This window comes from Oryx dammah, unplaced genomic scaffold (genome assembly GCF_014754425.2).
Source record: "Oryx dammah isolate SB20612 unplaced genomic scaffold, SCBI_Odam_1.1 HiC_scaffold_10, whole genome shotgun sequence".
Classification (NCBI taxonomy): Eukaryota; Metazoa; Chordata; class Mammalia; order Artiodactyla; family Bovidae; genus Oryx; species Oryx dammah.
The window spans coordinates 38,865,315-38,891,005 of NW_024070194.1; the positions used below are offsets into that span (position 1 = coordinate 38,865,315).

Here is a 25,691-nt window from a genome sequence, read left to right on the forward strand (position 1 = left end):
TTCCAAGAATATTAAATAATATAAAACACTTATGTTGGTGTTTTGTGAGTAATAAACCCTGAATAGATATTTGCTCTAATTTTTCAGTTTTTAGCATTGCACCTGAGCCGTTACATGGAAATGAACCTAAATTTGAGGTGACTCAGAAAACTCATGTATTAACATGAGATCCTTGGTGTTGATTAAGAAATGAAGTGTGATTCTCAATAAGAGCTCTTGTTTTCTAGTCCTTGCCACAGACTGTAAAGGGAGTGAAGTGATATCTATTGGGAGAATCCCAACTGCAGCAGCAGGACAGGGCATGAACCTCAGCCTTTCAACTGGTGGAAGGACCCATGTCCATCGTAACAGGCTCTGGGGCCTTCAGGGAGGAAGCCCGAGAGCCAGTGGTGAAGTGAAAGTTGCTCAATCGCATCCTACTCTCTGTGACCCCATGGGCTATACAGTCCATGGAATTCTCCAGGCCAGGATACTGGAGTGGGTAGCCTTTCCCTTCTCCAGGGGATCTTCCCAATGCAGGGATGGAACCCAGGTCTCCCACATTGCAGGCAATTTCTTTACCAGTTGAGCCAGCAGGGAAGTCTGGGGACTAGCCAGTGGGATAGCCACAAAACCAGGGTTCACCATGAGCTGTCACTTCTCGAGTGCTTCCAAGGAAAAATTAGCTCACCTGCGCAGAAGTGTCCTTTCTCACCACTTCTAGTGAGGTGTGAAAAGTGAAAGTGAAGTCGCTCAATCGTATCCGACTCTTTACAACCCCATGGACTGTAGCCAATCAGGCTCCTCTGTCCATGGAATTTTCCAGGCAAGAGTACTGGAGTGGGTTGCTATATCCTTCTCCAGGGGATCTTCCCGACCCAGGGATCGAACCCAGGTCCCCCGCATTGCAGGCAGATGCTTTACCATCTGAGCCACCAGGGAAGCCCTGTGAGGTGTAACATTTTTAAATGGCCTCGTGGAGCTTTTTGGGCTGTGGTTTATGCAAGAATGTTCCAAGAACCTAACCAGTCCAGGAGGCGCAGACGAGAAGATGATGGGAGCTGCACACCCTCCCAACACTGTCTGCACATCTGGAAAGGGACTTGGGACAGCTGACCCTGAGGAGCCTCGCCAACAAACGTCCCGTGAGTGACTCAGCGGTGCACTGGCCGCTGTCCTGTCTGAATTTTCCTACGGGAGGGGGTCAGCGTGGAGCAGGGGCAGTGGGCTCCTTTTCTGTATTCACTGTGTCCAAGTACTTGAGGATCTTCACTTTCCCCAGGACCCCACACAGCTCCCCAACTGGGGATGCTCCAGAAGAGGGAGGGCGAGTCCTGTCCCTTCCGCACAGAATGGGGACACATCCTTCCTTTTTTAATATAAATTATGAAGTTCTAGATTGAAAGAACAAGCGTTTCTTTTTAAATTTTTCCTATGAGAGAAATACCCCCTAAAAAGGAGCAAAGAATTCTCTAACACCTTGCATGAACATAACATCCATATAACTAAGAGACATACCCTGCAGCGGCCACACACACCTTAAAGTAGGTAATTAAGTTCTTAGGACAGAGTCCCAGAGGTGGGAGAAGCTGCCTGTGGTGCGTACGGGCGGTGGTGCCTGGCTCAGCCTGGTGGGTGTGATGAGCTGGGCGTGTCCCCATCTCCCCCCACACCCCCTCTTCCCCTCCTCTCCCCACACCCTCATCCTTCCCCCACTTTATCCATCACAGCAGAGCTGCTCCCACAGCTGAGCACATTCAGGAACACGGCGCTGAGCTGGCTTTTTAAACCCAGGAACACGAGGACAGTAAAAAAGAGGCTTCAGGGATGCTCAGCTCTGGCTTCACTGAACTTATCTGTTTTCCTTATTCCAATTATTATTCGAGCAAATGGAATCACGTGGAAGATCTGACAAGTGGGTGGAAGGGGATGGAGAGCAGAGGACACCGAGTTTTTCAGACACAAGAACAACAGCAGAGACGTCAGCGGGACGGCTCCATCCTCGGCCACGCTGGCTTGCGCTGTGGAGGTGTCTGGTGGGTCCATGATGCTGGGTCACCTGAGACAGGTGTCCTGTGAGGCTGGCTGATGTCCTGCCCGTCGACTTGGGGACAGCTGTGACTTGGGAGCCTATTGCGGCCTCTGCCCCACCCTTGTGTCCCAGCTCCCCCAGGGTGGTGGGACTCTGTGTGTCGCCATCCCACCCATCCTAGAGAGAGTTGGTTTGCCCTGGGGTCCTCCGGGTGCCAGGGCACCACGAACCCCTCTCTTTCCTTTCCCAGGATCAGACCCATGATGCACCGTGTGGCCTCGAGATGGATTCAAGCTGCAAACCTCCGGCAGAAAAGGCCCAGCCAACACGTGGTAGACTTCCCCAGACCCCCTCCAAGGTGAGGTCATTGAGACAATGGGCTCCTAAAACAATCAAAGGGGTTTTTTGCTTTCTTCTTCAAATATATTCCATGTTATCTTCAGAATGATGTAGAGTTACAAGTGTTCTTGAAACTTGGCCGGTGTTGAAGGCCAGGATACAGGGTGATCATGACAAGAACAGTAAGACTGACCAGCGTGGTCAGGGGACACCTCTCAGGTCCCCATTTCTCCACCTATGAGCTCACAGTACTTTTCTTTTAAAACAGTTTTATGCTTAGGAAGGATCCTTATGCCTTATCCTTAGAGAAACTTGAGCTTAACTTTCAGCACCAAGGAGAACACTGAACACTGGTAATGACCGGTCTCTTCTTTTACAAAGTGGCCCCAAAATATGCACACGTCTTTTGTCTTTTTTTCTTAGTACATGTTTAGGAGTGAGAATCTGCATAATATTTAGGATGAAGAGAAGCTGAGCTTTTAATTTCTGAGCAAAAGGCCTCAGGTAACTTTCAAGTTCCTCTGAATCTTCTGATTTTCGCTCTGGTTCAAAAACCATAGCTCCACGTGCAGTTGAGAGGGCATTTTCTCCCATTTGTGACTTTTGCATTTGGTATCGAGTCCTTGGTTACGTGCTTGGCTTCAGGAATGAGGCCATGCTCTCTTTCCAGTTGGCCCAGCATCAGAGCACTTCTCTATGATGGGAAGAAGAGCTCAGAGTGAGCCAGGGACCTCCAACCCATCCAGGCAGCAGACACCAGTGTCCTGGCTTGTCCCAATGCCCATCTGGACGATGTAGGGGTGCAGAGAAGCTGTTCTTAGTGATACGCCTGATACAGGAAATGAAAGACGGAACCAATGGTTTCAACCAAGTGATAGCAGAACTGAAAGTCTGCAAATAAAAATTACAGATCCTTAATCACAACTTTCTCTCTGCTCAGACTGTATAAAAGCACACAATTCTATAGGAGACTTGTCTTTTATTTTTTGTCCAAAACCTCTTGAGTCATTTTGACTTCTGTCTCTTGATTTAGGTTTGACTCTGAAAGTAAAGCAATAGTAAAACACCTCATTTTCCTGCTCTGCACATTCTGCACTCGGGGGTGTTCTCCACTCAGGGTCCTGCTCGAAGGACCATCCTTCTGTCACAGCCTCACCATGCTCAGCTAGATCTACTCTCTGGGCATCCTTGAGACAGCAGAGAAGCACCTCAAACCCTGACTCTTTGTTTCATTTCTAAGCCAAATATTTGGAACTTAGAAAAAAGCGTATGGAGATAAAGCCATCACTGACTGTGGAAAGGTGTGCTAGCCAAAAAAAAAATAATAATAATAAGTTGGACATATCTATTAAAAACTGAAGACTAAATGAGCTGCAATTATAAGCCAAAGTAATCTTTTCGAGACCCCAGCCCCAACTGTGTAAGCCTTTCATCCTTGGGGTTCTTGCTTTTGACTTACTGAATCCGCAGTTAGAAAATGGGACTTGTATGCAAACAATTTTGCAATTCTTTGAGCATCTGCCTTTGGATCCAGACCCATTCTGCAAAGCGTTAAAAGACCAAAAGTGTATGTTTTTTGCATTTGGGGAAAAAGGGAACTGATCTGATAGCAGCCTTCAGAATTCTCTTGTGGGCGAATAATGAAGCTCAAATTACTGACGAGTGACTCTGTCCTCCAGCATTTGTTCTCAGGAAACCTTCGGAGAACTGCAGCTCACGAGGACCCCCTCCCACTCACCTGCTCATTGGAAGTGACAGTTGAGTTAAAATCTGTTTTTCTCTCCATAAGAACACAGCAAATGGATTCATATGGGAAGTGACTTGCAAACCCAGGCTCTTCTGTTGTGAATACACCACGTTAATATATTTTAGTAAGCATGCATTACTTATTGGACCTGAGAGCCTTTAGGCAACACCTTAGAGTTTATTTTTTTTTCAGTCTGTAGATTTTATTGTTTTAATAGGAGGTACCTAAGGGCAAGTGGATTCCTCCAAGCTTATCCTAAGTGTCATTCTTGCTGAAGCAGGAGCATGTGGCAGACAGAAGGATGGAAGCCTGACATGACACAAGCATGTTTAGCAAATAAGGATAAAAACAGTTTCTTCATTGGGTTAACTATAGGGGTAAAGTAACCTTCTATATCAACTAACACAAAATTACCCCCAAAACTAATTATTCTGGAAATAATGTTTTCTAAGCAATAGTCATCTGTAAGGTTAGTACATCCCCCATCTGAGTCTACAGCGTGCTGCCCCACCTGACTCTACATGCTGAATTGAGGCCATGAGCTAAACTGGGCTTTGCTTCACCGTCTACTCCCCAGCCTCCTGTACCACTCCTTTCTTGGCCTCTAGAAAAGGTAAGTTCCCTTCATTTGAGAAGAAAGGGAATTAATATTTGAAAAGTCTGTTTCATATGATTCCCAGAGAGTTTTGCAAGGAAGATATTGTCCCTTTTTCACAGATGTTGCGCTGAAGGCTCAGAGAGGTTGAGTGACTCACACATGGTCACACAGCTCAGGCATGGCAGAACTCGAATGGTTCTATATCTCCCTGCATTCTATTGTCCCAGGCCTCCTCCCAAGGCACAAGTCACAACCCCACTATCCAGTTTTGTGAGGACACACCTCGAATCTCTTCAGGCATCTCACCCAGGTGCTTCCTTCTGGTCTGAGGCTGAGGGCGCGGTGCCTCTTGGACTCAGGCCCGGGAGATTAAGTCCTGGTAAGATGCGTCAGGCGACCTTCCTAAGCCTGACGGATTTTCCCAGAACAGGTATGGATGGGTGAGGAAAGTGCAGAATCTTGCTCGACAGCCCCACCCCCAGACCCCCTCCTGACTCACGGGCCATCTGGGGGTGAGCTGAGAAGACCTGAGTCACTGCAGCTGCCAGAGGGCCGCACCCCGTGAGCCTGAATAACACCCCAGTTACCCTGCAGTGCTGAGGGGTCACCAGCAGTTTAGCTGAATAAAGGTCTGTATGATGCTTTGGGCTCAGGGATACTGGCTGCTGCAGCCTTAGGGGCCCCTTTCTTAGACAGGGATGGGGGTGCCTGCTCTCATGGGTTTGGGGGAGAGTGAAGTGAGACAGTATTCACCATGGATTCGTGGGCACACTCTCTCAGCCCTATGACAGACATGCCATCTGAAGACCAGCAGTGGAGTCCAAAAGCCCAGGCTGCAATGGGTGCTGTTGCCACCCATTCTCCATCCACCAGTTGTGGCTGGCCCACCACCTCCAAGGTCAAGGAAGCTGCCACGACCATGACTCAGCAGGAAGCAGACAGAGTGGGGAGCCAGAAGGCCTGGGTTCTAATAGGCCTAACATTAAGGTCTTGCTACATGAGAGTTCATGGCATTTGTATTTCAGACTCAGGGAGCAACACGCAGGGAATAATAGGCAGAGAACAGAAAGCTGCAGCTCTGAAATTGGTCTTGTTGAAGCTACATTCTGTGGGAGTTAGACGTGTGACATTTGAGGAGCCTGGGCTCCGTATCTACAAGACGTTATAGGATTGAGCTCAAAGCTGAGGCAGATTATACTGTCTGTCATGTGTTGAACCCTTTGTCGTTCAGTTGCTAAGACATATCCAACTCTTTGTGAGCCCATGGTCTGCAGCATGCCAGGCTTTCCTGTCCCTCATCATCTCCCGGAGTTTGCTCAAACTCATGTCCATTGAGTGAGTGATGTGACCCAACCATCTCATCCTCTGTCACCCCCTTCTCTTCCTGCCCTCAATCTTTCCCAGCGTCAGAGTCTTTTCCAGTGAGTCACCTCTTCACATCAGGTGGCCAAAGTATTGGAGCTTCAGTTTCAGCCTCAGTCCTTCCAATGAATATTCAGGGTTGATTTCCTTCAAGGATTGATTGGTTTGATCACCTTGCTGTCCAGGGACTCTCAAGAGTCTTCTCCAACACCACAGTTCAAAAGCATATGTTCTTCAGCACTCAGCCTTCTTTATGGTCCAACTCTTACATCCACACATGACTACTGGAAAAACCATAGCTTTGACTATACAGACCTTTGTCAGCAAAGTGATGTCTCAGCTTTTTAATATGCTGCCTAGGTTTGTCATAGCTTTTATAGGTTTGTTGAGCCCTTGCCAGCAGGTAAATTCCTCCCATCTGGGGTCTGCTTCCTGGGATGGGGGAACCTGAGAGGGAGATGTCCTCTATTTCAGGAGGGGACACTCCAGAGTGTAAGGGACTCCGGGAGATCTCATCTTATGGTTAGAAACTTTCAAAGCTGCCTTTTGGCTCAGGTCTGCTGGATCCTAAAGCACTTCCACTTTCTGATCTAAGGTCTGTGCAGAGACTCGTCCCCAATGGTCCCTCACTCGCTTCATCGCAGTTGTAGAAAGGGGATGGATGGCTGGGTTTGGTCATTGACTAATGCATTGTGAGGGGCCTCGGAAAGATGTCGAGGAATTGAAGGGGAAATTTCACCAAGGTAGTGACCAGGCCGTCTGTTCTGTAGGTGCAAGCCTCAAGTGTGGTCTGTACCCATGGAGCCGATACTGTTTGTTTGTGGCTATCTCTGCTATTACTTGCTAGGAGTGGAGCGCTGGACGGTGAAGGAGTCTGGTCACTGTTTTGTTGTCCTCCAGTCCTGAGCTGACCTTGCTCCCAAAGTTTTCTCTAACCTCGAAGCACAGCAAACTCGAGCCTTCAGGATGACAACGTCAAGTGTAGACAAAGCATGCTCTGAGTTATGCAAATGAGGGTGATCTGACCATTTCATAACCAGGCGGCTGCCAGTCAGTTCAACCAGTGCTTAGCAACACCACCATCTCAGAAAACCTTCTCTCTACCAGCAATGCTTGTCCTCTTTATACGAAGAGAACTCTCAGTAGTGGGCCCATAGTAGAAACTGACTGATCGTTAGGCAGAGATGAATATTATCTACATGACATGCGTATCCAGGACAGGAAACTACAGCAGCGTCTCCTTGTAAGGCAGAAAGCAGGCAGCTGCAGTCCTGATTTCTGCCTTTTATTTAAGTAGCTTGCTGGAGCAAAGCTGGCAAAAGTATAGGCATATTCAACAAACAGCCTTAACTGCTCAAGTCATACCGAGAATAGTAGCTGTATCTGTATGCGCTATTTTGAACTGACATTTTCCTATATCTGTGAATTTCAGGAGAGTATTTTAAAATTATTTTTCCCAGATGACAAAAAAGAAAGCACAGCAATCATCTGAATCTGAGTCGAGCAAACTCTGATGGGAATCACCCCTCTTGGCACCAGGTCCCAAGCTGAGCTCGTTCCATGGATCATTTCTAGTCCTCATGACAGTCAGTGCCTTGGCTATTTATTGTCATCTCCAGTGTTACAGGTGAGAGAATCAAAGCAGAAGGAGGTAAGAAAAAGGGAGGTGGGTGGGCTGCAGCATCCTAGTATTTGAGCCCAGTCTTCCAGGGATGCTAAAGCTCTAATACTTTGGCCACCTGATGAGAGGCAACAACTCATTGGAAAAGACCCTGATGCTGGGAAAGATAGAGGGCAGGAGGAAGGGGGTGTCAGAGGATGAGATGGTTGGATGGCATCATCAACTCAATGGACTGGAGTTTGAGCAAACTCTGGGAGATATTGAAGGACAGGGGAGCTTGGCATGCTGCAGTCCATCAGGTCTCAAAGAGTCGGACACGACTGAGCGACTGAACAACTACTCCATTTGGGGTGTCTTTTCTGTGCGTTTGCTCCTGACGGCTGTGGCACCAGCCTCACAGATCCAGGGAGACCGGCATCTCTGCCCCGGAGACACGGAACATCTTGACTGAAGTGACAGAGCTGGGGTGGACCCTGGCTGGAGACCAGCCTTCAGGCACCGGAGCATTTTATTTGTTGCTGAGATGTCCTGAAAGGATGCTTCCCTGGGGTGGCTCATAAAAATCAATCGACTGGGAAAGTTGCTAAAAAAAAATGATGGCATGTGAGAAAAGTTTCTACCCAAGGGATGTGAGACAAAAACAGCCTTTTATCTAAGAGAAAAGTGGACGAGGCCTCGTTTCCTCTAGGTCTCCTGGGGCCGGGGACAGAATCAGGAATGTTGGTGTGGGTCTTCTAGTCAATGCCTGCAGCCCATGTAGAAAGGGCCCCTTGCTCAGGTGACTAGTCAATACCTGTGGCCCCTGTAGCAGGGCCCCTTCCCCAGGTGAGAGCAGGCTCAAAGCTTCTGGAATTCGTCCTGGTTACACAGATGCGATTCAAAGTCAGTTTTTTCACCTCAAAAGCTCACCGGATCATGTTACTTTCAGTGGGGAAAAGACTGCAAGCCCTTGTAGTGTGTGATCACATCTAACACATGATGAGTCACGTGATGATGACAGCTTAGTCACCCACTTGACCTTGAAGGAAGGACGACCCCCCAGGACTGCAAGCAGCAAAAACGATATCCCATGGCAGGATGTAGGAGCAGGCTGTGAGAGAAGAACTCGCAGACATTTTAACTGGTCATCAGGGACTCTATGCCTATTGCTCAGTTGTGTCCAGCTCTTTGTGACCCCATGGACTGTAGTCTGCCAGGCTCATCTGTCCATGGGCTCCTCCAGGCAAGAATACTGGAGTGGGTTGCCATTTCCTTCTCTAGGGGGTCTTCCCAACCCAAGGATTGAACCCACGTCTCCTGTGTTGGCAAGGGGATTCTTTACCTCTGAGCCATCCCGGAAGCCCACCCATTTATTCCTCCCGTGCCAAAGACTCATAACCAGAATCAAAAATGCATTGTATTCAGTGTGGAAGTAATACGTCAAAACACTTGAATATTTAAACTGTACTAACAAGTCCCGAAAGCCAGTTTTCCTACAGCTTTGCTTTCATTTCCCTGAGCAGCTCCACTCATGAGGCGTGAGGCGTGGAGAGTTCAGTGTGCCTCTATTCAATTCACACGAGCTGAAGGCAAGGGCACTTGCTAAGTGATGCCCACTGGCCACAGATCCAGCTGGTATCATTTACACAGAGCCACACCCACCAGTGCGTGGATTTCCCCAACCATTTTCCTCTAACCTTCAGATACTTCCTCTTCTTGAATAACTTTTCCATTTAAGGCGACAAGGGAGAAGAATGGGCTGAACATGAGGCATGCTCAGCCTTTCTGGCCACTGATGGATAGACATCTATCTAGGGATAGACATCCAGGAATAGGTGTACCATAGAGTCCTCATACAGTGGATAAGTTGGGCGGCTGGATTTTATTTAGTGCTTATCCTTGGAATTAAATTCTCTGTGCTTTGGACACAGGAGAAAGTCATGGTAGGGTCATCCTTTCATTCATTCGTTGAAGAGGCATTACTAGAGTACCCTTACCAGGGGACATGTCAAACTGTGGGTACAGAGTCTTGGCCGAAAGGGACTCCTACTCACGGGGAGGGAGGGAGAGAAGGAGGGAAGCAGAGAGAGAGAAAGAGAGGAGAGGGAGACTAAGGAAGCCCAGAGGAAAGAGGCAGGTGAGGGATCCAGATTCTGGAGAGCAGACAAGGCCTGGGGAGTGGGGACACTTTCCTCCCTTTCTGATGCTTACCCCTTGGGGAGGATGTGCCAGGTACTCACGCTTTGCAGCACAGATGGAAACAAACACGTCTGCGTCCTGATTGGGAGCTCCCAGGCTGTCAGGTGTAGAGGCTGCAGCACTATTGCAGAAGTCAGGGGGGCATCAGGCGTGACTCCACACCTTGCGGCTGGGCTGTGTGGTCAGATGGGGGCCCCTGGGGACTGCTTAGCAGGTCTAATGGATCCCTAGTCGAGGGCTGTGAGCTGATGGCGAAGGACCATGGGTGCAGAGAGAGCATTGTCATTGGCACGGCTTGGTACACACACAGCCAGCTTTGCTCTGAAAGGCTCAGCTCTCTAGCCGAGCATCACGAACGAGAAACCAGGCACCTCCCACTGGTATCAGAGGAGGCAAGCAGGAGGCAAGGGACAGGAGCTTCAGGAAGGGGACCCTCCGTGGCTGGTGTGGCCTGGGAGGCTGGGGGCTAGGTTGGTGTATAAGCTACAGTTTGAAGAGAAGACTTGGGAGTCAGTCTTCTGCTCTGGCAGCCAGAGGGGCTTGTTGCAAGGTGCCCGACAGCTCGTCAACACTCCCCAGTTGAGTGAGTGAGTGAATGATGAATGAATGGGCTTTGCCCCTGATGCTCCATCACTGACTCCTGACGACTATGGAGGATGCAGATGTGGTTCTGCCCCACACTTTACACAGAGGTGGGCACCTGTGATGTCTACAGCACCTAAAAATTGGAGACATCAACAGGTAGCAAAGCAGAACCTATTATGACCGTGGAGAGAGATGGGCTGGCTTATCTCTCGGGCTGCCTCCCACTGACCATATGGCTTGGTTGACTGGGCTTTGGGTTCATTCCCTGCAAGAGGAGAATGTGGGTGGCTGCCCTGCTGACCACTAGCAGCCTGAGGAGCAAATGAGGGTTGATTCACATGCTCGCTGTCAACTTTGTCACCCAGAGGGGCAGCCTGCATCCTGTCATCCCAGTGCTTGCTTCTCGAAGGAAATGGCCATGAGATGATTTTACATACAGACTACAGTGACACCAAAACAAACAAAACCTCTGCAGATATACGGCATTTTATTTACACTAAGGAGATGTCGAATGCATGTCGATGGGGGTTAGCATGTAAGAAAATGGGTGGTGAAAATTAAAAAAGAAGCAAACAAACACTGGTTAACTCAAAACAAGACAAAATAAAGAAAATAACCAACAAGTGTATCTGAAGGTAAGCACAGGAATTTTAATTGGAGAGAATGTATGCCAAATTCAAGTTCTTCTAGCATCTAGGCTGCTGCCTGCTCGTGAGTGAGATATTCCAGACACAGAATCCATTGAATCAGGAAGAAAGTAACAAGTCAAATAATGCACTAATTCCAGAGAACCATGAGGAGACTGTGGTTCAGTGGCCAGCCAGGAACAGCCCACCTGACTGAGAAGAATCAGACCTGTCTCAGGGCTTTTCTGGTGGTTCAGAAGGTAAAGAATCTACCTGCAATTCAAAAGACCTGAGTTCAATCTCTGGATCGGGAAGATCACCTAGAGAAGGCAATGGTTACCCACTTCAGTATTCTTGCCTGGAGAACCCCATGGACGGAGTAGCCTGGTGGGCTACAGTCCATGATATCACAAGGAGTCAGACATGGCTGAGTGACTCATACACTCTCAGGATTTACAGCTGCTTCTAAAAATGGCAGTCACAACCAAGACCTCTGGGTTCTGTGTCATTCGTCAAAAGCAATGTAAGTTCAGCTCACTGAGCCTGTTGGTCAGTTCAGTGGTCAGAGTGTTCACAGCTTTTAGCAGGAAAGTTCATCTCTCTCGAAGACTTGCAGAACTCCCTTCCTATAAGATTGCAGTGCAGCAAGCATTTCACGAAGAAGCTGCTTTATTGATCATAAAATGCAACGTAAACATGGGCTTGTCCTTCACTGAATTCACTGCAAAATTATGTTGTGGAAATTAAATGTGGCTGACTTTTTCCTAATGCTGTGTGTTAAATTCCACTGCTAGACAAATTCGACGGGAAGACAAAAATTATTTTCCTAATTGAGAGATAAATATCCACCATGGGATATGATCATGACAACTATTGATCCCTATATCCCTTGTCTCTAATCTTTCAATGATCTGAAAAGGGTCTCACTATTCTCATTTCAGAGATGGGGGAAAACAAAGCTGAAAGGGTTTCTAGTAACCATCTCCAAGCCAGGGATTAGTGATTCATTTCAAGAGCGGCAGGTGAGAACGGTCATCGCTGCCTCCTAAGAACACAATAGGGTAGTACCTGCCCAGTCTTTGCAAAATACAATTAATAGGATTCCCTTAAAAACACACACACAATTCTTAGCATAGGCTACTGTTAAGGATTTCCAAAGAAAGTCACTGTAAAGAAAGGTGAACGACGTTCCCTGAACGACTTTCCCCATCCTCGTCCTGTCTCTTCATTTCCAGGTGCCATTTGGACTACTTGCTGGAATTCTCACCTCCTTAAAAGGCGAGTTCCTTGTTACCTACGGGAAGTGCCCAGTGGGTGGGTCATGACTGATTAATGATGAACCAGAAGTTGCCAGTAAGCCTTCCTCTCTCAAACGCCATAAACATTTCTGGCCAAAATGGGACAGAACCTTCTCCCTTGGTCCCCTCCTCCTGACTCACGCCAAGTGCGCCCTGCAGCAGGGGCTGGAGAAACCCAGGAGGTGGGTGGTAATCCCCTGAGCTGTCCTCACGGGCTACTCTTCACCGAGCAGAGGCTCCCGTCCCAGCTTTACTGGAGCTCATTCAGGTCGCAGGGGCAGCCTCACCCACGCCGGACTCTCAGAGGTCTCAGCTCCTGTCACCCCCTCTCCACCATCTGATGTAGCTGGACGACAGACAGACATTCCAAACCGTATCATCACAGTTCAGTCCTTAGGAAACATTGAGGTTCTCTTTCATTTTCTTCAACTAAATATTTTAATCTATCTGAATGTTGCCCAAAGGCAAGTTTACCACAAAGAGTTAAAGTTTTATGGTTAAAACACTCACACATGTATACATATATGTCTCTTGGGAAGTCAGCACAGCTTTTGAACTTTCAAGTAAATGACCTATTTGGGGGAGGATGGTAAACTGAGTGAACATAGGGGTGACAGTCGGTGAAGATTTTGTCAAATGCCTGCTGAAAGGGAAGACAGGGCACAGTTCACTTACTGCCACTTCACCTGCCCCCACAGGGTCACCACTCTGCCATCTCCACAGCCATGCAATCGGCAAACGACACCCAGGCAGGGCTGCCTTTTTTTACGGTGAGTTAATTGATAAAGCCCATGCTTGTCATCACCTATCTTGTGCATCTGGAAGCAAGTCTTGCACAACCACAATGAAATGTGGTAATGTGAAGCTTAAGAAATCAAGGGGAACAGAGCTAGCCTCAATCCACACATGCAAGTCACTGGCATGGGTGCTTGGAAAGCAAGCAATTACAGAGCTTCCAAGATGTGATTTCTGCATCACGGTGAATACGATCCACTGTCAGCAGCTAAGCCTTGTAAAAAGTTACTAATTGTTTGTTCACGTCACCTTTGGATGGGAGCTACGAATTTAAGGAAGAGTTCTAGATCATATGACATCTTTTTTTTTTTTTCTTTTAGTACAATTATGTAAAGGGAAGCCAGCACAAGGTTTAGCAACATGAATGTGCAGGAACTCACAGTGACAAAGGGCATTCTAGTTAAATCTGACCTTTATTGAAAATTCAGTGCTTACTGCTCAGTCCAGCATGGCTCCTATGAGGACATGTGGTACCCAGACTCCATCTCGTCTTTGTCTCTTACCATTCATAGACATTTAGAGAATTCTCATTAAAATTACTTAGAGTGAAACAGAGAGACCATGTTATAAAATAAATCTGGTTAAATACACTTTGCTGTATTGCCTCATTTATGTGATGCAAGGACCTAATTTTCTTCTCTTTGTGTCTTAACTATGTACATTAGGTGATGCTTGCCAATTAATGCAGGATATCACATCCCCGATTGCTTTCTCGAGCTTCTTAAACATTAAAAATAAATATGTGCCATCTGTCTCATTTCTTGAAAGCAATTCAAAATGGTTACTTTTGTTTGCTTAGGATTACAGCACAGTTTATAGCTTCAGTGTTTCTGAATTATAAGAAAGTTCTGTCTCCCTTTCTTAAATGTAACTTCATTTTAAGGTAAATCCATCAGGATGAGTGGAAGGCTCTGGTGAGACAGAAACTAGTGCCAGATGGTGATTAAACCTTTGGTCTTTGGCATTTGCGAGACATGGCCTGGATGCCAGGCCTGATGCGTCCTACTGAGCTACCTAGAAAAAGCAGCTTCATCTCGTGGTGCCTCAGTAGTCCTCACCTGTGAAATGGGGATAATGTCTGCCATGTGAAGTACACTGGGAAATATATATGAAGTCACACACAGACACACATATATAACATATTCCCTCCTCAGTTCGTAGTTAAGACACAACAAATGGTAGATACTATCGCTTTCATCATCACCCAGTTTGAGGAGAGGAATATTTCAAGTTGGGAAGGAAAGTTGTTAAAAAAGAAAAAAAAAAAAGCCTAGCTTACCACAAGCCACAACTACTGAAGCCTGTGTCTGAGAGCCTGTGCTCTGTAACAAGAGAAGCCAGTGTAGTGAGGAACTGTGGCACCACAACTAGAGAAAAGCCTTTGCGGCAGTGAAGACCCAGCACAGCCAAAGATAAAAAAATAAAATAATACATAAATGCAATTTTTAAAAACTTAGAGAAAAAAAACATACTTCATGGTGGCATAAGGTTAAAAACTAAGAAGGAAGTTACATAGGAAAGCTACGTTCTTTCTCCACAGCAATTAAAATATAAAAGTAACCAACCTGACCCCATCACCTCCCCCGCCCTCTGGGCACACAGGTCAGCTGGGAACCTGTACCATGGAATTGGTGAGCTGGGAGAACTTAGAGGCTTTGGGTCTGCCGTGGCTACAATGGCTGTTTTCAAAGAGTTGTTTTTGGTTTTTGTTTTGAATTTAAAAAATGGTATGTATTATGGCACCAAATGTCTAAATAACTTAACTGTAATTAAAGGGGCAAAGGGATATTTGAGAACGTTCCCCTTTCCATTCTAAGTCAGAGCAATTTTCTCAACAATACCATCTACTGTGGCGTGAGAGAACTTTCTAGATCTGAGCGGAGCATTCCGAGGAGGGTGGACGTGTAATTTGAAGTCCACCCTATACTCACAGACCACAGAATTGCAGTGCTCTACAAAATGCTAGATACATGTGACCAAGCCCAAAATATTTCAGCAATAAGAAAGCTGAGGTCCAGTGTGGCTCAGCAAATTGTCCAAAAGCACACAGAACAGATCTTTTCTTTTAGCTAGGTTTCAACACTTTTGTTAAGCAGAGTGAAAATTTTTGTCCTTCTATAAATATCCTGGGTTTACAGCTGATTCCTTGCATGGCAGTTCTCCTAGCAGCCTTATTTGAACATAACTGGGCTGTTCGGCATAGTCCTCGCATGACAAAGTGGTCAAGTCTCACTAGTAGCCGAGAATGCATTATCAAGCCTTTATTTAGCGCTACAGTCGGGGCAATCCAACTATTAGTCATCCTGACATGTGCTTTGAACACAACACACCCAAGAGTCCTGGCAAAAACTGCATTTGCTTCCTTCACCCTCCCACACCACACTCCTTTCGAATGGCTGATATTTTTACCGCAGTTCTAGAAAGAAAATTACTTAACATTCCTAATCTGGGGACGCACTTCAGCTTCTCCTCCCCAATTATCAAATTAAAAGGCAGCTTGTGTAAACCCTGCTCAGGAGGCAAAATGTAGAACCGCTACAGACGCAGGGAGCCCTTCCTGCAACAACTAGAGAACTTCCTTAAACTAAGAATGAGCCTAAGCTCAACCTCTCGGAAATTTCCACCATCCCACTGACCCCTCCAGCAGGCACACATCATTTCTACCCTGTCCCCACTAAGGAGCTTAATATGATCTGAACACAAACTCGTTTGCCACTCATCACACAGCAGGACCATGATCTCATGCTGGGAAATGTTTCTAGAAAACCAAAAGCTACCGTATTTTCAAAAAAAAACAAAACAATTTGCATTGAATGAATCCCATCTGCCTAAAGGGAAAAAAAAAAATTTGGGCGATCAGGTAAATAATCTTTCACCTCCTGCCGTTTTGCTGGTCTCACCAGAGAAGGTGGTGGTTGGGGAGGAGAGGTAAGGGAGGGTGTCCTGAAGGCCAGAAGGATGGCTCTGGGGCCTGCTGTCCCCAGTGTCCTTTCCACCCTCTTGGGTGACAACCCAGCCAGGTGTTCGGGCCAGGTTGGGGGTGGCCCCCAGCTCTGACGGCCTTGGTGGAACAGGTGCCCAGGAGCATCTGACCTTGAACAGGTCTCCAGGAACATCGGAAGTGAACAGGAGGTGCTTGTTCCACGTTCCTCGTATGCCTCTGCAGTTTATTCCCAGGCTGGAGCAACAGCAAAAGCACAGCCAGAGTTTCCTCCTGAGCCCGAAAGCCTGGTGGCCAGGCCCTGGAGGAGAAGCCAGTGTGCATCAGGGGACAAACCCCAGGCTCCTATTTCCACCTTTGCTGCCAGGACGGTGAGTGGGAGGGAGACAGGCAAGTGGCTGCTAGGGTTGCATAAAGATTTCCCAAGGAGGAGCCCAGTGATTAATCTGGCAGGAATTTGTTTCAACACTCCCTCCCTCCACACCACCCCGCCACACACAAAAACAGCCAGACTCAAGATGCTGATAAGAATTCTTTTATGTTATTCCAATAAAAAATACATTCATACAGAAATATAACAATCTTGCAAAAAACAATTTCAAATAAAATCTTGTAAAACAAAATTTTACAAAAATCTTACAAAGATTTTTTTTTAGATAACAGGGTGCTTCAAAATAAAAAGAAAGAAATTTCACTAATAGAAATTTTTTTTTTTTAATGTCAAGCAAAAAGTTTCTGCTTGATTGAGGCTCAGTTATCACCTGAACAGAATTGTAATTCTTTATGTACTTGCTTATTATGAAAATTACAGGCATTGACATACATGGCGCCCAGCCCCACCCAATCAAACCACTCCACGGTGTTTCATAAGTGAGACAAGCCAGTGCAAGTTTTTTATTTTTTGTCTTTTGTTTACCTTCTTGCTTAATGGAACTGTTATGGCTAAGCACACAGCAGGGCCAAAAAAGGAGTTGTTTTTTTCTCCAAAATCCAGCAAATCAAGTGTCTGGATTTGGAACTGCCAAAAGAAAAAAGTGCATTTTCCCCCTCAGCAAAATAATTTCTTTAGGTAAGTGTATCCATCAGCCCAGATTAAAAAAAACAAAACAAACAAACCAGTTATATGAGCTTTTACCATTGCTCATTTTCAGGAAGATCAAACAAAATACCAGCCCAGCCAGACTTATGTGCATATATATATATATATATATATATATAAATATATATAAAGAGAAGATCCACACCCTTGACCAGCAGCTGCATGGAGGATCAGCTGTCCATGCTGTGGTATGCCAATTCGGGGAAATTACTTGTTGGAAAAACTGGAAGAATCTATGTGCTGGAAAAAAAATAGCTTCATCTGCATAAAAAATGCTCTCAAAAAGAATCTCTGTGATTAGCTTACTTTTAGGTTAGATCTTCAATAAGGCTGACATTTGAAATCAAAACCTTAGTGTGTCTGAGACCAAACAACCAGCGGGCTAGTATTCTGTTCATGGCAGTTCTGAATGGCCAAGGGACCCTATCCCAGACCCACCAATTACAATGAGTGACTTGGCAGTCTGGAAGAGATCTGATGCCAAGGGCCTGTGACAAATTGTTAAAGGAAAGATAAAGCCTTTATAAAAGTTATAGTTTTCATTTTTACCTCCTTTATGGCCATTTTGAAATAGGTCTTTACAGGCTGTGGAATTTTCTAGCTATACATTCTAATTTCTCCTTAAAAAAATATTTATATATTATTCATATATATGTATATATATACACACACACATACACATACTATACACACAAATGTACATACACAAGAATTTCGCCCACTTTTTAAAAAAGTAATATACCTTCTGTGTTACCAACAGATAGCTAGATAGATACGCGAGAAACTTGTGCCTTTTAAGCAAATACACTGTTTTTTAATACTTCTGTATCTTTAATACGTGTGAAAATGTTACATATTAAACACAGCCGGTGTATGATCTGTACAAGTGTTGTGCAAAGTCTATATTGAAGTCTCACCCTCACGGTGGCAGAAATGGTCTGATTTTCCAATTATCATGTGTTTCCCACTTGAACACTGACAGTCAAGTTGTCTAAGCTATTGAGTAAATACTGACTTGTTTGGGGAGTTTTCATCTATTTGACTTTGTGAAGTAGGACCTTAAAGAGATTTTTTTTTTTTTCTGTATTAAATATTGATACAGTACAAAGCCAGGTGAAAAAAGAGCCTTAATAAAGCATGCATCACCCATTCCCCTGTATGAGACCCCCACAGGAGGGGCCACTTGCGTAAGGCACCATTATTAAGATCTACAGTGCATTAACAGCTAGAAAACCAGAAATGAGTCCTCAAGGCATAAATAAGAGAAATTTAGCTGCATGAGAAAACAGTTTCTAAGCTTTAGTGGTTTCATCCACCCAACTGAGAAAAATTTTAGGTTCTGAGTCTAGTGGGACATTAGACCAGCGATTCCCAGCCTTGGTGTCCCGGACACCCAACTCGTGCCCAATGTCTCCCAAGGGCAACTTGAAATTCTCCAAAAAGGTAATACGAATTCGGAACCACTGACAAAATAGTCCTACACTGCACAACGCCTCTCTAGAAGGGGAGTGTTACGAATAAATCCAAGGGGCGGGAGTTGGGGGTGGAGGGGGAAGCATCACGTATTGCCAGGCCCAGATGGCTAGGGGGTCACCTGATTCGACCAATCGTTATCTTAGCTGCTCAGTGAACTTGGAATCAAAATGGTAGTCCTGATTTAAAAATGGAAAAGCAGATAATTCCCCAGACCATGCATTACTTTTGTCTTAGAAGGAAAAGTTATCCACGTGTTATGTTTGTAGGTACACAGCGTATACAACAGGTAACAAATGAACTCTGTCGCAGCAAGCAGCGCCAGCTACTCACTTCACACAGCTGAACCGAACACCGAACGCTCCCATCACACACCGGGGGGGAAGGGGCTCTCCCCACCAACACCCACTCGTCACTCGGGGTCCTGACTGCCCACGCCTGCCCTCCACATCTTCCCTTCTTCTTGACTTTTTTTTCTCTCCTCTAAGGCGCAGACACCCCCTCAGGAAATGACGGATGGTCATCTCGTCTCACAGAACACGCCTCACACACAGAACATTCAAACTCTTTTTTTTTTCTGTCTCTTGCAGTCTCGCCAGGGAAAGGACGTGCCTCATCACCCAGTCCGTAGGAGACCCTCCACATACAGCCCACCCACCACTAACATTCTCAGTGCACATGCTCACGGCAAAGGCTTAGGGACCACTCAGAGGACAGGTAACCAGTGGCAAGCCGGGGCCACCCAGACACCACACACCCCGGGTGCCCTGCCGCTTCGGACGTGACTGTTCTCGCCCTCGAAAGACCTTCCCAGTAGGTCCTGGAGGCGACCGGGCAGGGTGCAAAATGGCTTTGGCTGGAACACGCACCCTCCTTCCGCGGCCGTCTCAGCCTGGAAGCCTTTTTAGCCCGCAGGAGTTGCCGCTCTGCCCCCTCAGAGGTGTCTCTTCATGTGCAGGGCCAGGTGGTCGGACCTGGAGAAACACCTGTGGAGAGAATCAGGTCCCAGACATCAGTTCTCCTGCCCTGCCGGTCACAGACCTCTGCCCCGAGCTCCCCAACCTCAGCCTCTCCCCAGGAGAGTGCACTACCCCCGTCCTGAGTCACCCCATCCTCATGTGGGGCAGGAAATTCCAACTGACAGAAATATCTACATCAAAGAAGCCACCAGTGAGTTCTTGGGAATGTCACTCGACTTCACTACCTGGCCTTCAAATCTGAAAACCGATCAAGGGTTGTTCCTCAGAAAGTATGAATGAAATCACTCTATTCTCAGGCACTCAAATACCTGGGGCTTCCTAACCTGGACGACTGGCAAACAAGAGCCTTTTTTAAAAAAGTCCTGGGCTGAAAAGAGAAATGCCACTGCAGGCCCGGAGGACGGCTGCCCGCTGCGGGGTGACGGCATGCCTGCTCCCGGGGATGGCACCCCCGCCCCTGTGGTTCATGCACGTACCTGTCACAGTGAGAACATTTAAAAGGCTTGGCACCAGTGTGCTTTCTGAAGTGTCTGGTTAACTCATCGCTTCTTGCAAAACGCCACTCACACCCTTCCCATGAGCATCTGTAAGGCTTTTCTCCTGGGAAGAGAGCACATGACAGGCACGCCATTACTTCACTGAGCAGTGAGGGAGGGGCCCCACGACCCCAACACACAGCCGGAGAGTCCTCTCAGGAGCAGGCTAGGGGGACACTGCCCTCAGGAACTCAGAACACATACCCATTAGGGCTGGGAGCTGGCCCTCCCGAGGTACCAGGCAGGGGCTCTTTCCTGACCTAGCCTGGGGACTCCCAGTGTTGGGAGACGGACCCAGGCTTGGCAAGGCCGCATGACCGTGACCAGAGCCAACATGGAAGAATGACAATTACTCAGACCAGAGAAATACTTCCGAGGTGATGTGTCAGGCCACTGGACCCACAGCCTTGGCCAGGGCTGGGTTTTTACTGCTTTCTCCATGGAAACGGTTTCTCTCAAGCACTTATTTTGTTCCTTACTCACTTCCCCATGGAATGAGGCTCTGTAGTTTCCTCCGGGAAACTACATTTCTCTAAAACCGAGGTCATGAGTTTCTGGGAAGCCCCATTCCAAAGCCTTCAAAGCACTTTCTAAAGGACCAACAAGACACCCAGTTGACTTCATCCCTTGGCCATTTTACAAATAGGATTTCACTAAAGGTGCTACCTGAGAAATTTAAAAAAAAAACAAAAAAAATTCCCACAGCTAGTCCTGAGTGTGCTGCTCGGACCATTGGGAGCTGGTCCAGGGCACCCGGGTCCTGATTCCAGCTCTGCCTTGAGCTGCTTTGGGGATCCCCGTCTCCTCTTGTTACTGGCCGCATGAGATTCTGTGTGACGTGACCCTTAAGACCCCTTTCAGCTCTAAGATGTCTGTGACATTCCAGCAGTTATCCTAGGCTGTCATGGTAACTTGAAATGGAACTATTCTCCAGACTGTGATATTTCATTAGGAAGATATCGTTTTAAAAACTGACATCGGAAAGCAAAGGCAGCATGACATGCAGAGAAGTCCTTACTAGGCACCCGCCGACGATACCGCTTCGCAGTCGATAAGGTCAGCTAAGAAGACCCCCCCATGGTGGCTGGCACCCATGTGTGCCACACGGCCGGGCCACCCCGCCCCAACCCTCGAACTTTGTGTCCACAAGTCAGAGGCAACTTCACGTAACATGCTGCACAGACACTGCCGACTGGGCACAGTGGGGCCTCTGTAACCCGGGTGGTTGGGAATGGGCAGGGGACTGGGTGTAGACAAAGAATGTGATTTACCTCTTATGTGTTTAATCAGAAAGCGATAGACCATTCATCGGGCATACAAGTCCAGTCTTTCAGCGCCTACTCTGTCCTCCCCAGAGACCCAACTCTTTCGGGGGGGAAGAAAGGAGGTGAGGATGTGTCTGCTCCGACAGCCTCCTGCCCAGCCCCCTCCCAGGGCGGGTGAAATTCAGCAGCGCCCCACCGCCCAGGTCGCAGGAGGGACTGACCTGTGTGGGTGCGCTGGTGTGCTTTCAAGTGGGAGCTTTTGGTGTAAACTTTCCTGCAGCCATTAAAGTGGCAGCGATGCACCCGCCTGCGGCCGTCGGGGGAGGCGTCCCCACTGCCCTTGTCGCCTGGCTTCCCTGAGGTCCCGCCCCGCGCCTTCCCGGGGGGGTGCAGCTCGCCAGGCACACAGCCCCACAGGTGCGAGGGCTCCCTGCTCAGTTCTGGGGAGGACGGAGGCGTGGAGGTGACCGAGGAGCTCAGATTCCCCGAATTGACCAAGACTTCGCTGATGGGGTCAGAGGTAAACTTGGTGGTGGGCGAGAGCTCCTCAGAGCTGTCGGAGGACTCGCTGCTCACATCCGAGTTCAGGCTGTTGGTCTCCAGGTTGTAGCTGAAGCCGGGGCTGTGGAGTGCGTCCTCAGGAGGGCCAGAGGAGGACACCTTCAGGTCCGCATCCTCCTTTTTCTCCCGAGCTAGGATGATTTTGGTCCACAGATCTTCCTGGCTATCGAATTTGATCTCAGAGGCTGACACGTAGCAAGGCTCGCTCTGCAGGTAACGTTCCAACTCCAGGCAGGTCTGTGCGAAAGAATCACAGGGAGGCACGTGATTGTGACCACACCGAAAACGGAACCGAAAGCACAATTCCAAAAAAACCAAAACATGCAGGAGCCAAGGGCAGATCAACTGTGGCCTTGCCACTATAGGACTCCGTGTCTGTAGCAGAGCAAGAGAGCTATCTCTAAGAACAGGACACGTTCAGAAGGAAAACCAGGGCGAAGCCTCTCCCCGCTTCCCCGAGGTGGACCACAATGGCCACAAATGGCTGATGGCCACAGAGGAGCTAGTTTCTGTTGAGAGTTACAGTGTTGACGTTTCTAATGAGTTTCTGTTAGCCACACAAAGGACACCAGCCTCCGACACCCCCACCCCCACCCCCACCCGACAGGTTTAACCAGATTATCAGACAGCCTCCAGAACCCTGTGCATGAAGGACACCCAGGCAGCCTGCTTCTGCGGGCCTGCTGCCCGCAGCACGGTGAGCTCTGACATGGCCATGCGTCCCCTCTGGAGAACCGCTGACAGCACAGGCCGCGCCCAGCCGGGGCAGACGCAGCCAGGGGGACGTCTAGGGTCAGGAACATCAACCGAGCTGCCCAGAAGCTACCCGTTTCCTGTGGAGGAGCCCAGACCTTAGTAGGCTTTCAAAGAATGCCATTCCCAAGTGCAGGGCCATGTGAGCACACAACTTAAATGACTTCCACAGTGGTCAGAGGAAAACAACAACAGGAGTGGAAAAATGGTTCCAGAATGGCCATCTGCTTTTGTAAAGGATGCGGGAGGGGAAATTCCTTTCCCGGCCCTGCTGGGAGTCCCACAATGGACTAGAACTTTATCTGCTGGCCAAGAGTACAACTGTATGAGTCATCACTCTATTTCTTTCACGCAATGCCAAAGGAGACTTCCTTTTGAAATTCTGACCAGCGGCCAAAAAAAGGACCCGGTTCAAATATACATGCAGTGTGTCATGGACAGAGTGCCCCCCCCCAGCCCCACAACCAACCTTTCCAGAAGCTACAACTGCCGAGACACCAGCATCCCCTCTCCCCACCATCTCAAACTTTCTAGCCACTGGAAAAGAAAAACGGTAGGAAACATTTTAGGATTAAATTATGTCTGCCTTATCTTCACTAGGATCAACTGCCTACATGTCCATATAAGGTTGTCTATACAACTGCCAAGTCTACAGATTTACATTGCTACAGCAAACGCCGCTCTCTTTTTTAAGCAAATCATTTTCAGGGCTAGCCAAGCCCACCCAAAGGGCTCAGCCTTGCTTATTTAGCAGGGTGCCTGCAATCAGAATATATCCTTCCCCCCTCCCCCCCCCCCCCGACTCTTCACACCGCAAGCAGGAGCAAGCAGAGGGGGAAAAAAACAATCATTGTTTTCTTGTTACCCCTAAAATTAGACGTCTAGGTTACAAAGCACCCTCCAGTGTTCTGAGGAGAGACTGGCAAGGTATCTTATGGATGTTCCAAAGAAAAAGGAAAGCATGTTTACTGAGACCTTGTTAAACTTTAATAATCTGGCTAATTTAAAATCCCCATTATGCCGAGAAGCACTGGGGACCAGAATGAAGCTCTTGGGGAGAGTTTAAAAGCCTCTGAAGGCAACCCAGAGCTCAGCCTGGCTTGTGGCCCAAATCCCAAATGCCCAAGGAAACTACTTAGATCGATTTCAATCACATCCTAGGAAGCTTCTTTAGTAGGAAAAGCTGGGAGGGGAGAGAGAAGGGAGGGCTGTGAACAATGAGGCAGGCATGTGAAGGTTGTTCCACTTTGCATTTCATCCCCCTTAAAAGCCTTCTAAGCTTTGAAACCCACAGAATATATGAGATCTGCTAATTCACTTTGTGACAAAAAGCAAACAGCCTAGTAGGGCAGAGACAACCCCAAACCCTCCTATCTTTTAAAGACAATGGGACAAGTGTCAAATCTCTCTCCCTTCAGGCAATCCTAACGCAGGAGAAGGGGGAAAAATTAAGTTTTTTAAATGTCCAATGCCCAAAATTCCAATTCCACTAAAAAATGCCGGAAACAGAGACTCCTCTTCCCAAACTGAGACTAAAAGCAATTCGGACAGGCTCATTGTCATATGACTGATAAGTCACTGGTTGTGCAAACATTGGTTCCCCCCCCCCTTTTTTTTTCTGGTCAACAAAAGAAGCAGGTAAGAAAAACAAGGCAGATGGAGGCAAATCTTAAGGATTCCAAAGGTAAAGAAACTGAAAATGGCCTGGTAGAGAAAAGGAGCTTGTGAGTGTTTCGCTGGTGAAATTCTTAAGTAAAAAAAGAAAGAAAAACCTGTATGTACAAACACCAAAAAAGCAAAACGAAAACAAAATCCCTAAAAAAAAAAAAAAAAAAGAAGAAGAAGCAGAAGAAGAAAAAATAGCCTTGGCAGTCCATGCAGGTTCATATGACCAGGTCCAGCTGTGGAGAGCCTGGAGCCGGAACAAGCACCAAACTTCTGCCAAGGGCTGGGGCCGAGATCAGGCCGCGGAGCTGGGTCTACGCTCGGGAAGACGGTTCAGCAGCCCCAGAAAACAGCAAGAACACGGGGAGCGCCCGGCGCCGCTGCGCCCCACTCAGATGACAACTCCGCTCCACGCTCTGAAAGGCCCCTTTAAAGTGCCTTCTGCGCCAGAGGCACAAGTACGTTTTAACAATAATTATTTTAATTTTTTTTAAAAAATTTACCCAAACCATTAAAAAAAGAAGAAAAAGAACTGCACCTCCAAGCACACACCGTCCTGCGGGTGCATGCACGCACTCCCTGCTCGGCGCACCGGGATACCTGGCTCACGAAAATCCCTATTTACCTGTTGCCAATATTCCTCCAGGGAGGGCAGCGCCGAGAAGTAACCAGTCTCGTGCACAATCTGGAGTTCCTGGAAGATGCTGCACATTGGGAGCACATCCATGTCGGGTTGGAAGAGACCGTCCCCGCTGCTGTAAAAACAGGGAGGCGTGCGGTCTGCAGTCGGGAGCGCGGCGGCCGTGCCTGCAGCGCCGGGGAAGTTCATGCAAACTCAAGTGCGCAGCGATTAGGCGCCGCGGGTTCGGGTCCTGGCCGGAGCCCGGAGACGCGCTCGCGAGCCCGCACAATATTTGCAAACACCGGACTGACTGCAAACGTAACCCCTGCAAAACTTCCCTATTCAAAGCTCCGCTGCCAGCCTCCCCTCCTCCCCGCCCAGCTCCCCCCGCCGCCGCCTCCCCACGTGACTTGCCCGCGCCCGCCCCGCGCGCCGCCCAATCACGCCGCTCCCGGCCCGGGGGCTGCGCGGCGATGATGTCAGCTCCGGCCAATCGCGGGCGGCGGCTCACCGCGGCCCCGCCTGGCGTGACCGAGCCTCTCCATCACCGCCCTCGCCATTGGCAGAATTCGAACTTCGGCCGGTTCTGATTGGGAGGCGGTTTCGCAGGCTATTTTTAGCAGGGTATATAAGGCG

General features: G+C 48.0%; 1 protein-coding gene across 2 annotated transcripts; it reads right to left on the reverse strand.

The window, feature by feature from the left end:
• Positions 1-16,620: 16,620 nt before the first annotated feature.
• Positions 16,621-25,478, reverse strand: KLF6 (Kruppel like factor 6). 2 transcript variants are annotated; one of them, XM_040248777.1, is made up of 4 exons: positions 25,059-25,478; positions 21,676-22,252; positions 20,130-20,253; positions 16,621-19,659 (listed from the first exon to the last, which is right to left on the reverse strand). In XM_040248777.1, the coding sequence occupies exons 1-4, from the start codon at positions 25,260-25,262 to the stop codon at positions 19,608-19,610; spliced, it is 957 nt and encodes a 318-aa protein (XP_040104711.1). In that variant the 5' UTR covers positions 25,263-25,478; the 3' UTR covers positions 16,621-19,607. The 2 variants fall into 2 exon arrangements, 1 of the variants encoding a protein (XP_040104711.1); XR_005722540.1 differs by lacking the exon at positions 16,621-19,659 and having other exon boundaries at positions 20,166-20,253; positions 21,461-22,252; positions 25,059-25,395.
• Between the last annotated feature and the right edge of the window lie 213 nt (positions 25,479-25,691).

Coding starts and splice junctions, on each gene's coding strand:
- KLF6 (XM_040248777.1), bottom strand. CDS start 25,262: ATGAACTTCCCCGGCGCTGCAGGCACGGCCGCCGCGCTCCCGACTGCA. Junction 22,253..25,058: donor TGGAGGAATATTGGCAACAG/GTAAATAGGGAT, acceptor TCTTTCGCACAG/ACCTGCCTGGAGTTGGAACG. Junction 19,660..20,129: donor AAATGTTCTCACTGTGACAG/GTACGTGCATGA, acceptor TTCTCTCCACAG/GTGTTTCTCCAGGTCCGACC.